General features: G+C 35.2%; 1 protein-coding gene across 1 annotated transcript in view; it reads right to left on the bottom strand.

The window, feature by feature from the left end:
* Positions 1 to 13225, bottom strand: part of LOC111798481 (coiled-coil protein) — a 31370-nt gene that overhangs the window by 14898 nt on the left and 3247 nt on the right. The window contains exons 2-9 of the mRNA XM_023681655.2: positions 10445 to 10618; positions 9721 to 9795; positions 8874 to 8952; positions 5799 to 5863; positions 5580 to 5669; positions 1866 to 1955; positions 1639 to 1725; positions 1435 to 1518 (exon numbers count right to left, since the gene is read on the bottom strand). Of these exons, the coding sequence (XP_023537423.2) occupies positions 1435 to 1518; positions 1639 to 1725; positions 1866 to 1955; positions 5580 to 5669; positions 5799 to 5863; positions 8874 to 8952; positions 9721 to 9795; positions 10445 to 10618 (744 nt within the window). The remainder of the gene's footprint in view (positions 1 to 1434; positions 1519 to 1638; positions 1726 to 1865; positions 1956 to 5579; positions 5670 to 5798; positions 5864 to 8873; positions 8953 to 9720; positions 9796 to 10444; positions 10619 to 13225) is intronic.

The following is a 13225-nucleotide window of genomic DNA, read 5'->3' as shown; positions in this document are numbered from 1 at the left end:
AGTTGGAAGCTATTGATAACTAAACATGTAATGAGATGATTTTTACTCAAGCAAAGAGGTCCCACTAAGTATAATAAATCTTTAGATTTAACCATGAGATAAGTTCATAATCTTATAATCAGTAAAACGAGATAGTTGGCTCTGTAAGTATCTAATAAACTCACAGGGCCAAGTTCATGGTGTCTACCAAAATCAGCATAAACCCAGACATCCTAAATTATCTACAAAATGGACAACCACTTATTTAGCAGTTAATAATGGGATAAAATGAAGGTATATTATTCCGCTAATCCTTGGAAAGACTCCAGCAATGGATACATGCACAACTTTAATAAACCATGGAATAAATTCAAGCTATCATGTGCTCGGGAAAATTCCTTATTATAATAGAGATAAGAAAGAGAAAAACTTCCGTATCAAATTAAATGGGGGAAGTTACAAAACTCCTGAACTCTCAAGACATTTGGTTCTCTCCAAAAGAAAGCTAGAATTTCCTAGCTCCTTATCCCTTTCTACCTGCCTTACCCCAAGCCCAATCTCCAAAAGAAAGCTAGAATTTCCTAGCTCCTTATCCCTTTCTACCTGCCTTACCCCAAGCCCAAGTAACAACTTTAATCTTTATTAATACTACCCTACCCGTACAACCCATCCCTATCATTCTATTAGAAGAATATTTACATGAAAAGACTCATGTACCCTTCCCTAATGATTTAACTCACTCATTTCTTGTTTTGCTTGAAGGACCTCGCAATCTCTGAGCACACATGAAGCTAATAGGAGGCTTGTTATTTTTATCAGTACCACCCACCCGAAGTTTCACCCTTCCCTCAAGGTGAAGGTAGGAATTTACTTCTAGCATCTCAGCTGAATCATTTTGTATTTTGCTGAAGAGCCCTCACAACCTTCTTCTCACATACGTGAAGCCAATATGAGGCTTCTTGTTTTTATTAGACTATTATTATGAGAGAGAAACATTTTCCTCCGTGCTCCTTCCACAAAGGAGTCTGAATTTACCCAACCCAAAACCCGATTCATTCCCTTCAAAATCTTTTCAAGCAACCTTAATGCTCTCACTTAGGTCACAAGCCCATTCTACTGGGCTCACTGCCTACATTTTCCACGGCTTCCTTTCCCTTATAGGAGAGAAAATGGTATAGATTTCAGCTAAAGAATAAAGCTACGGAAAGCTTGCAGAAAAAATATTCAAATTGTCTGCACCTGCTATTTGGGTCAAGCCATTTTTTCAACATTGAAAAGTTCATCCACAGCCCTCTAGGATATAGTGCAGGACCCATAATCCAAATAAAATGTGAAATGGATTTTTCAGTGCTCAAGGTTAAATAGTACAAAAAGAAATTGAATGTGTCAAGAATGCATGATTTCAGGGAGAAAGAAAAACAGAACTAATTTCTATCATATGAAAACAATCCTCACGGTTAAATAGCCCTCCTTCTTGAACTCCTGACAGACTTCTATCAAAAGTAAATCCAACTTTTGTAGGGTTCTTCCAAGCCAAACCTACAATATTATATAAAAAAGTATTACAAATCAGTTACTATACCCTTTAAAACGTGTCCATAGGAGATATACATAGATATTTTTAAACTGCAAATGCTCAATATCATTGAGACTACTCACCTCTACACCACGGCTCATCTCTTGAATGACTGAAAGCTCTGAAAAACTATCCAATAGCTGCAAATACTCGGATAAAACCTGAAAAGCCTATATAGCAGGCATGTTCGGCAGCACAGCTAGAAAAGTTAATAAGCAGATATCATTACTCCTTCAGACATGTTCATTTTAGTGTGATACCTGCAGTTTAGCTAGAAAAGGAAAAATAAGAAGCAAATTTTCAAACCCACCTTGTAATAATTTCCCTCTTCAACAAGAGACTCAAGCATTGATTGCATGTCCACCGCATGACGAAGCTCACTCAAAACTGGAACCATGTCCTATTTACATTACTTTGTCAATGAAAAGTTTACTACTTGAAAAAAAAAATAAGTAAATTAAGCTGGAAGCATATCCTACTTAACATAGCAATGGGTAATTTCTTGTTGTGTAAATACTTATGGGAGTTTTTAGGTAGTCCTTATTCTTGTTTTACATTCAATAGCTATAAGGTTCGTAAGTACATTTCTAAAATGAATTGGTCATAAGAAAGGGGTTGGAAAGTTAGTGGCCGCTTTCCAATCATTAGTGGTTCTAAGTAGGCTATAGTTACAAAAGTACTTTTTTATCAGACCACTCCCAGGAAGTATGCCATACACTACTAACAAAAAAAACCCTAGAAGGACAACTTGTCTTCAAAAATCCTTTGGTTTCTTTCCCTCAATAAATGCCGATTAAGGGCATTAACCGCACAATTCAAAAAGAACCTTAGCTTTCCCTTTGAAGTACGACCTCAGGAGCCTCCACAGCCACTGGCAAACATTTTATTGGAAACAAATATCTATGCCCGGTTTAGTCAGGATGAAAGATCAAGAGCCCAACCGAAAGAAGGCAATGAATGAAGATAACGCCCAAAAAGGGAAATTCTTTTGAACTTTGTCTGCAGCATCGAGGCTTCAGTAAAGCACTGACCAAAGAAAGAACTTGACTTTCCTCAAAATCTTCAATTTCCAAACATAATTGACCCAAGGGGACTTTCTGTGTAGCGTGAGATTTAGAGAGGTGAAAGAAGGCAGATTAATTTAAGGCATATTGAGGAATTTGGAGAATTTTAAAACTCTTGAACACCCGAACCAAGCTCGAGAAGTCGACAAACAAGTGACCATGTGGTGCAAGTTTCTAATACTCGTAGAGTTGATTAGGATCGAGGTCAATGATTGGAGCATTATGTTTAGGAGCCTAGTTTGACCTATTCTCATGACAGTTGTGCTTCAATAATGTGAACCGTTTACAACTTAGTTCTATTTACAGTTATATAGCTTCCGCACGCATGATTTGTGAACTCTGGTGGATTATTAGGTCGTTATGCTTTCCAATATGGTGAGGTTGGAATATTATCCCTTAATGAGCATGACCAACATGTTGTATGCCTTTATACGTTTATTACGCCTAATATAGGGTTTGGATAGCTCGTTATTCCCTAGTTATGAGTTGGACTATCGCTATGTTCCATAGAGTGCTAGTTGTGGTTTTCATGGACTATGAGTTATTGTTTCGCGTATCTTGATCCTAGTACCTAGCCATGAGTTCCATAGCCTCCTTAGGTTGACCAGATACCTTGTAAGGACGAATAGGGTGCAACCCCTATTCGTGATACAATGCCACAACAAGTATACACGCGTTACACGCATGGCAGAAAGAAGCAATCAAGTGTGGAACCCATTGGTTGAATTTTTTTTATCAGTTTTTTTTTTTTTTTCAATTTCTCTATTGTAAGGAGGAGTCCTCCAGTTTCATTTCTATATTTAGATATTTCCCTTGTTTTAGGAGGATGATCCTCCATGATCGAGTCATGGATGTAGCAATGATTATAAGGAATCCACTTTTATCTCTATTTTGTTTCCTTTGTTTTAGGAGGATGATCCTCCATGATTGAGTCATGATTTCATTGATGTAGCAATGGTTATTATACAACTGATATAAATAATCACAAACATCAATGAAGATGGGACCTAAAAATTTTCAATTTAGTCTTGAGTACTTTAACTCAAAGGTATTAAAATTCTTTCTATCAGAGCCTAACAATTATTCAAAATAGGTTGAGAAAAGAATTCTACGTCTTCCTCCACACAAACACCGTCTTCCTCCACCTACGAGAGACTCATAATTCGATCGCAGACTTGGGTAGTAACAGAGAGAGGGTCTCCGTGTCTTGGCCCAGAAAGTTTGTATGCAATACATATATGTAAATGTTTTTTTTCTTTTTCTCAAACCTCTCGACCACACGATTTTAGAGTTGAGAGTTTTCTTGTGACAAATAGGATTTTCAAATAGTGACATTTGTGATCGGAAGTTCTGGTCATAGTATTGGGTCGACAAATAATTGCAACCACCCATATACTCATATTATATCAACGTAGCTCGAATGCCAAATGATATATACCAAATGGAATTGATGCTAACTACCATGAGTAAGAATTGTCATTCTCAAGCGGTTCCAAGATCACATCACACGCTTCTTCGTTTTTCTTTTGCATGTTAATACATGAAACTCCTATACTTTAAAGGAAAAGTGAAGAATATCCACTCACAAAATTATTGCATGAAATCTAAGAGAGGGTTGCGTTCAACATATTGTTACCCATTAGTGTCAATGCTCAATGCAATGATGACTATAATGAGCATTTTGGCTAGACTTCAACTTGAGTTCAAGGACACGTTATTTGAGGATGCTCCCTTCTCTTCATCATTTTTATTAGGAATCAAGAGATGGGGAACAATGATCATCTTATTTATATGCGGTTTATTCTAGTTAAAAGGTGACTTCATCCTATCTATCTAGTCGAGAGTTGTCATCATCTTATTAGTCCACTTCGATATTAGTGTCCATTCATCCATCTATTACTCAAGTTTTTCCCAAACAAGAAGCTCAAGGCATATGCTTGTGCTAGAGGATTCCTCAATATTAGATCTAAGACTAAGTGATGAGCTTCCTCGAGCTCTTTGGTGATTTTGTAATGACTCTAACTCACCTTGGGAAAAGGTGGCGATGAGTATTCATGGTATAGATCCTTTATCACAAGAAGTAAAAGGAAAGTGAGTCTTAGAAGCCCTTGGCTTAACATTTAAAAAAACTGGATAAAAGTTGATAAACATTTTAATTTTGTTCTTGGCATTGTAAAAAGGAATTCATTTTCACATGATGGTTGGATAGGTGATTACCCTTTCAAGCTTTAGTTTCCTAGTCTCTTCAATGTCTCACTACTTCCTCACGGTAAAGCTGCTGATTTTTGGGACGATAGGTGTCTGTCTTGGAAGATTATTTGTGGAAGATTCTTAAAAGATGAGAGATTTAATTAGTTTAGCTCTCTTCTTACTGAATTGGAAGCTGCCAAGATCGTTGAATATTTGAAGTATTGGAGTATTGATCTTCAGTTGTGTTCTTAGTTAAATCTCTTAGAAGCATTTGACAGCATCTTCTCCTATTCCTAAAGACATATTTTTGGCATTATGGAAGTCAAACGTCCGAAGAGGATCAGCCTTCTTATGTGGATTATCATTAATAGTAATTTAAATACTACCTAAGTTTTGAGAAGGAAGATGTCATTTTTATCACTCGTGCCATCTATATGTGCTGCTCGGATTCAGAGAGATTAAATCACCTGCTTTTATGCTTTATCTTGTTGGCAGAAATTATTTGAGATAATAAAACCTACATTCCGTAAGGCAACAAACATGATTGCTGGAAATAGAAACATGTGATAACTTTTCTGAACATGAAACCAAATTTTTTATTGTAAAAATGTGATAATTGGAAAGCAAAAAAAGAACAACAATGAGAAAAAGGCCAACAAAACACTAAAAAATAGAGATAAATATCTCTGGATTCTCATCAACTTGAGAAAAAATAACAAAGGAAGAATTTCAGCATAAGGAAACTTTTCTTGTAGAATAAAAAGATGTACCAGAAGTGCTTGTTTCTTCTTCGAATTAGAGTTTACAATGAGATCTCTAGAGACTTCAAGCATTGACGAAGTTAGGTGTCTCTTCCCATTCTACAAACATCAGAATTAATGTTACACCAGAGTACCCTAGCAGGAAAACTAAACAAGTGCAGAATAACAAAATGTGGGTTAAAAAACTGAAATTTGTTAGACGACCATAACATGCTAGAAAAGACCTACCCTGCAGATGACATTCGCAATCTTCAAGTCTTTTTCCAACTCCCTGACCAAATGCATCCCCTTCACTGGCCAAAAGTAAGAAACGAAACCTCATCAAACTATCATTCAATTCCAAAATTAAGCCTTTTTCCATCTAGATAGCCCTTACGAAACAAACAAGAAAACAGATTTCCATTATCAAACAACATTTTGGAACTACCACCACAATTAAAAGAAGTGTATTACATCCACTGGAGACTGTTATTCAAAATTTTGACGTACGCTCATCATGGCACAGTAGAGAACTAGAAGAAAATCCACAACGGAATCGTGTACAAAGAGATTTTTTATTCATTTACACATTACTTTCTTTCAATTTTCTTTGTCTTTTTGAGAGAATGTAATCAAATATACAAAAAGCTAATGGAGGTTACAAAAATCCTAATTAGCACAGATAGCACTAATGGAGTAATTACAAAAACTTTGTCTTGCTTGCCCCAAAGGGCTTCATTCCCAAATTAGAGTTATTAGCTTTAGAGCTGAAATTTCTTGTATTTGAGTAGAAGGTTATTATTTTCATGATTCAAAGTCGTCAATTCGTATTGAATGCATGAAGAGAGCATAGGATGATCTTCATTGCTTGAGGGTTTTGGAGTTACTAAGGTATTCATGCTTATTTTGATATGCAGTTTTGATATGCATTTTATTCCCATGTTGCAAAGCTAAACTTGGAATTCTTTTAGAATTCATCCACCAATTTATGGAGCAAAGTTCAAATGAAGCTACACGTGAGAACAAAACATTTAATTGAGTTGGCTGTTATTAACCAAATCAGACTAGTCCAGTCAATGGAGAGCTGCCATGGGGACCTATCTAGTCTATTCAACTCTGAAACTAAAAGGCGAAAGCTTATTAAAGATGAAGTTTTTGGTAAGAGAGGGTGGCATGTAAGAGAAAAAAACTAGAGAATATATCAAGGAGAAAAATAGGGAAAAAGGAAGAGGAGCTGCAACCTACTTCTTTAGGCAACCTTCTTGTTTCTTCATTTTATTTTCTCTTCAATCCTAATTGGCATTTCCGGGTAGTTCTCATTTCTTAACTTGAGATGTGAACTAAATACTCTTGGGTGAGGATTAGGGATGCTTCTATTAATCTAGGATCCTTAGCTCTTCTCTATCTGGTTCTTTTTTAGTGTTTTCATTGTTCTTGTTTGAGGTTGTTTGGCTAACACACACAACTCCATTTCCTTGAAGTTTGGGAGAAATAAAAGGAAGCGGTTGCTCATAAACTACAGCTTTATGATTGGGTTAGTGGATTTCTAAGTGAGGAGGTTAGGATAACGACCTGCCTAATGCACATCAAACAGTAGATTAAATAAGAATGGGTAATAGGAATTAAACCACTAATTATTGGAAATCTGGAAGGATTCCATGTTCAATGTTGTGTGAAGGAAGAGACCAAGGTTAAAACGGCAACATTCTTATTTAGAAAGACATGAACTATTCCTAATCTAAACTCATTTTGTTAATTTTGTTACAAATTACGTTTATTTGGCCACTTGAGCAATTTACAGGTTATTCTTGCTATGCTTTTGAGATCTTTGTTTTCCATCTTGATAAGTCTCATAATGCGTGATATTTAAGAGAGTAGTTTAGGCGGTTGTTGCTTTGAAGATCGCTGGAGATCTTTTAGCTGGTGGCTATTCGGGGTCCTTTAACTTGGCCTGGTATTTGTGGAAAGTATTGTTGTACTGTGATCTTCGGTTTTATACTGGACCATTGTCTTTTGGATTAATTAGGGATTTTTATCTCCTTTGTTTCGTTTGCTTTATTTTTCCCTCCATCTGGCAGGTTGTATTTTTCAACATTTTGATTATTTTCATCTATCAACCGAAAGTTCATTTCTTATTTCTCAAAAGCACCAAGAGTAGTTATGGATAAATATACAAGTGCTTAGACTTGTAAATCCAAGCAGGAAAAAAAAAAAACAAACAAGAGGACAAAACAAATCTTCAGCATGTTCCTTTTTTTCTTTTTTCTTCCTTTAAGAAACAGTAGTTTTATTAGTTTTATCTCGTAACTAACCTAAAAATATAATGGCAAGCCTCCTTAAATGTACAACCCTTATTTGGGCTTGGATGAAGTTCAACTGAGAAACCTAATTCTCTCTCTCCTAATTGGTGTGTGTGATACAAAAAGAGAGCCAAACGATACTTAATTTCCTTTCTTGACTTCTTAGAGCTAAATCTTTCAATGTTATGATCTTAATAGACCTAACCACAGATCACTCCATTATGCGTTTTATTAGTTTATGTACTCCCACTTAAGAAAAAAGATTTAATTCTTTAGTGCAACTCCGTTCAACTTCTTTAGGCATTGAACTGGGCCGTGGCTTTGCCATATGACGTCCACTGCCTTCTCTCACTCACTCACTCTGGTCACTGCTCAAGAAGGAGAAGAAGCTCCTTTGGTTGAAGCTTATTAGAGCTTTCTTTTGGGTTACTTGGAATGAGAATGGCATTTTTTTAGCATGGAGACACCATTTGATAAGACATATTTGCACTACATTATTTAGCCATCTCTTGGTGTATATTGTCTTCTCTTTTCCATTCTTATAGTTCTATAACACTTTGGTCCAATTGGAGAAATCTTTTGTAACTCCTTTGGATTGAGGCCTCTATCTACCTACCCCATCTTTTGTAATTTCATACATCAATAAAATTGTTTCTTATCAACATAATGTCCCAAAAAAAATCAAACCATACAGAAACACCCAAAACCAACTAAAAAGGGATCAAACAACCCATATATCCCCAACGCTTGCAATAAAAATAAACCAAAAAATAAAACCTAAGGAACTTGGGGGAAAAAAGCAGATTGAACCACCAGATGAATATGCTTAAACATAAAAAATTTCAGTAGAAATTGAACTCTACTTCATATAGAGAAACCTAAGTCAAAGATTGATGTGAGAGCATCAACTTCAAATTTACCAAAGAGAAACATCAATCCTCCAACCAAGCCAAACACAAGAACATTTCCAAGACTACACCCCTTGGAGAAGGGGAGTAGGAGGATCAAAGAGAGAGAGCAGTACCCATCACTTCATGATGCTCCATTACATGACGAGATAACCGTTCAGCCACTTTATCAAGTTGAGCTAATCTCGTTGTAGCCTTGAAAGAAATTTATTCAAGAATTAGTCAATGGGAAGAGAAACGAAAGTCAAAGTTGAATCATGAAATTAGATATAAGGATCATAACTGCGATCAGATCAATTGGATATGTTTATTAATGACTATAATAATTAAAGATGCACTAAAGCAGCAGATGACTGTTAGTACCCTAGTGTGCAATTATATTGGGAATAAGAATAAATACAGAATAGTTTAGATTGACATGAGAAAGAAAAATGAAAAAGGACGAAAACTCAAAATGACACTGTAAATAACAAAAGGATGCAGAACAAACGGTAAATGAAAGATAAAGAGGATAACTAAATCCCTAGATACTAGGTAACATTAAATCTAAATAAATCTCTAGATACTAGATAAAAATACAGATATATTAGGGAGGTCAAGTACTTCCCTTATTTAATGGAATTACACAAATATTCTTTAAATCAAGGTCATTCCTTCCACAAGGGTTTTATTAGATACAGAACAGTCCCATGCAAGGCTCTTTGATCTTGTTGTTTACCCTTATTATTTTTTTGTGTAATTGTCTAATATTGTTTGCTTCCTAAAGCTATGTCTCCCTCTTACCCAATTGGGAAGGTCTTCTGTAATCACCGCAGATTTAATGTCCTTTTTATAAATTTCATATACCAATAAAATTGTTGCTTATTAAAAAAAAAATGCAGGTGCAATTAAAAAGAAATTATCCACCGCTTATGAGGCAGATATCTACAATTGTAGGGTTAGATCGAGTAGCTGGAAAGCTACCTGTTTCTCCAGATATTCCAGATCATTTTCTTCTGATGGAACATGCTCTAACACATGCCTAACTGGGTCAAAATCCTGCGGTAAGAATTAAGAATCAATTCAGTGCTCTTTACCCCAGGCACAAATGCAGGAAAGAATCTACTAAGCTCCAAGAGCAAAGCAGAAACAGTAGAGGGTGAAGTAATTTGCATTAAAAACTTCACTAGTGTGTAAAAAGAACATGAGAATTACACTTATACTTGGTCAAATTACAAGTTTAGTCTTTGATCCTTCAATATTGGATCTAAAAGTCCATAAATTTCAATTTTGTGTTGAATAGCTCTCTGATATATTTGAACCTATTAGACCTAAAATAAAATTGTAGGGCCACTAAGACCATAAACTTTCAATATTTTTCGAAATGTGAAATAGGTTTATGACATATTAGAAAAAAAAAAATTTGCAAAGTTCAAAAATTTATTAGCATAAAATAAAGTTGAAGGACTCATTACACAATTTTTAAGATCGAGTATCTATTAAACACGTAATTAAAAGTTCAATGATCTATTAGATATTTTTTGAAGTGTCTAAATGTTGAGGAACTTAAATTATAATTTAATCTGAAATACATCTGGTGAATTAATAAGAGGTTCTAGAATTTTGAAAATGCAACACGGTATTAACAATAGTCGTGCCTGTAAATGAATGATCCCAAGTAAATGACAGTAGCAATAGCAAGTAGTACCTCTTCATAGAATACTTCTTCTAGTTCCTCTACTTCGTGACCATGACTTCTACTGCCATATATTGAGCTCAGTTCTTCAGAGCTAGATGGGAGACTAAATCTCTGATGAGGAGGCAATCCAGCAAGTGCACGGGCAACAGCTGCCGCAGCCACAGCACGTGCGGGAACCTGCACCTGCTCAATAAGGTAGAAAATAAATTATTGAACACCAATAGGTCATATTTTTTAAATAAAAGAAAATGCAAAAAGTTATTCGTTAATAGCTCATTTGACACCTTTCTTCCCCCTATTTTAAAAATTTTGCTTCTTTACTAACACTTTGCTTTGATTTCAAATCTACTTTCAAAAACTATGTTAAACCCTAGTCAATTTTTCTTAGGAAAAACTAAAAAAGATGGCTTCCTTGGTTGTCTATCCCCCTTGGTTGGTGCTCCATATGCAAGAAGGGACTGAAATAATAAGTTGAAGCAACGAAGTATGACAGCAAAGTCACTATACCACTTACAATACCCTAAACAATGAACATAAAATATAAAACCATTTTACTTGATTGCAACTTTGCTGGAAATTTTTGGGTGTTTATTCTCTTTAACTAGAAAGTGATGTTCCCCATGAAATTATTTAATCTACTTATATTCACATTAATGGGACATGCCTTCAAGATTGATTTGGACCCATTCTATTAGGGTGCTTTTTGATCTCTTTAGGTTGTTCTTTTTTCAAAGAAACCATTCTTCTTATTGATAAAATGAAAAAAGTCCAAGAATAAGAAAAATACAAAGAAAACACATACAAAAAAGAACAAACGCAACAAAGCACCCAAAAAAAGCATATGCTTTCCAAAGCTTTCCATCTTGAAAGGAAGGACACCAACAAAGAACTCCGAAAAAAGCCACAGAAAACAGGCCAAGACCACCTTCAAGCACTTGATTAACACTAGGAACGCTGCAATAAATAAAACACTTGAAACTTCCAAGAACCCAGCATAAGATGAAGCATGTGAATGCCCTACATCGAGCAAAAATACTATTTCCAAAGCCTTCAACTCTTGAAAGAGAATAGATCTCCCCATATATTTTTCATAACCTTTGATACTAGCAATGAATACCTTAAATACACCAAGCTGTTGCCTTCGAAAGGATCGAGAAAAAGCAAAGAACAGAAATCAAGAGAGCATAAAGAATCCTTAAGAACTATCAACCACAATTAAACATCCCAAACAAATTTATCAGCCAACTTTAGTTACATCAAGACAAAAATAAAATGGAGAGTATGACCCAAAAACCTTCAGATACCCAGCAACTAAAACTCCCTTGTTCTCACATTTTCCCCTCCTCTAATCAACTTTCTCTCTCTTTTTCTTTTTCTTTTCTAATATTAATCAAGTCCATATGAACCAATACATTTTCGAAGATTTAATTTCTCACCAATTTTCAGCAGCTTTTTTTCATCTCTTGCAGATGAAAACAAAAATATGAGAAACAAAACTTTCATTGAGAAGAAATAAAAACAAAATGAATACCAGATTTCAAATGAACTATGCACATTTGACTCCAAAAGCTTCCTTCGCACTTTGATCTCTACTTTTTAAGCTGAAGCTTCAATATTCTCATCAACACTTCGAACTTCCATCGAAGATGTGAGAAACCCCTCATATTTTGTACTGCAAGGCCCATTTTTCAAACTCACTAGGATAGAACATTTGTCTTCCTCAACCTCCCTCTTATTCTCTTTCCAATCAAAATCAAAATCAGAAAAATAGCTATGATCACTAGTTCTACTTACCACAAAGCCATGGGTGACCAGGCTACTTCAAGAAGATAATGATCCTTGCATTCAACCACACTATTTGTTTGGGTGCATCAGCACAAGAACTTTGATGAACAATTCCAAACGTAGGCTCAAAAAGTGGAGTTGAAGAACTCTCGAGCAATATCAATTTGAGCATTTTCATATTAGCCTGACATTGATTTTGGACCACTTCATGAAAGATTTTGCATAGTTTAGTTTCAATTTTATCAACTCAAACGATTGTGATAATCAACTAAAAGAAGAAACCAACTTTCCCCAATAATACCATTTACCATTGAGGGTCCCAAATGTCACAATGGACAAGGAAGAAAGCCGGGATGGTTTATGAGGATGAGGGAAAAGAGATGGTCAATGATGAACACAGACGGGAGGTGGCACACAACTAAAGTTCTATCAGAGAGGCGGTGGATATGATTGACTACGATGTGAGAATGTCGGCAAATGGACAACTGCGTTGAACCAACTAGGTCTAGGAAGAAGATCATGGCTAGGTTTCAATTATTGGGGTAACTAAGGTTTCAAGAACTCCTAAGCTTTGATACCATGTAGCTAAGTGTGAAAACAATTTTGCTTACATTTCATTGGGTACAAAATAGTAATATTCACACAATATTACTATTTGCCTAGGCCTATAAAAGGAAGGAGAAATTATAGCTATCCTGCATACAAGGAAGTATTTTTTTTGTTTTCATTCACTCATGTTTGTATCTATTGAGCACTAGTCTTTTTTTTATTTATTCAATGGAAAGCTTCGTTTCTTGTCATATATATATATATATATATATATATATATATATATATATATATATACATACATACATATACACATATATATACAAGGAAGTAAATAAAACTTTGAATAAGCAACTTGATTTTCTACTAGGCCCTTGACTAATGAGACCAAAAGTAATTCTTTAATATCCAAAGCTTTGTTCACATCTGTTTGGATTTTGGAAAACTAAAATCCCA

This window comes from Cucurbita pepo, chromosome 7 (assembly GCF_057944985.1).
Source record: "Cucurbita pepo subsp. pepo isolate OVF chromosome 7, ASM5794498v1, whole genome shotgun sequence".
Taxonomy (NCBI): domain Eukaryota; kingdom Viridiplantae; phylum Streptophyta; class Magnoliopsida; order Cucurbitales; family Cucurbitaceae; genus Cucurbita; species Cucurbita pepo.
The sequence above is the reverse complement of the archived record's forward strand: the minus strand, read 5'-3'. Positions and strand labels throughout refer to the sequence as shown.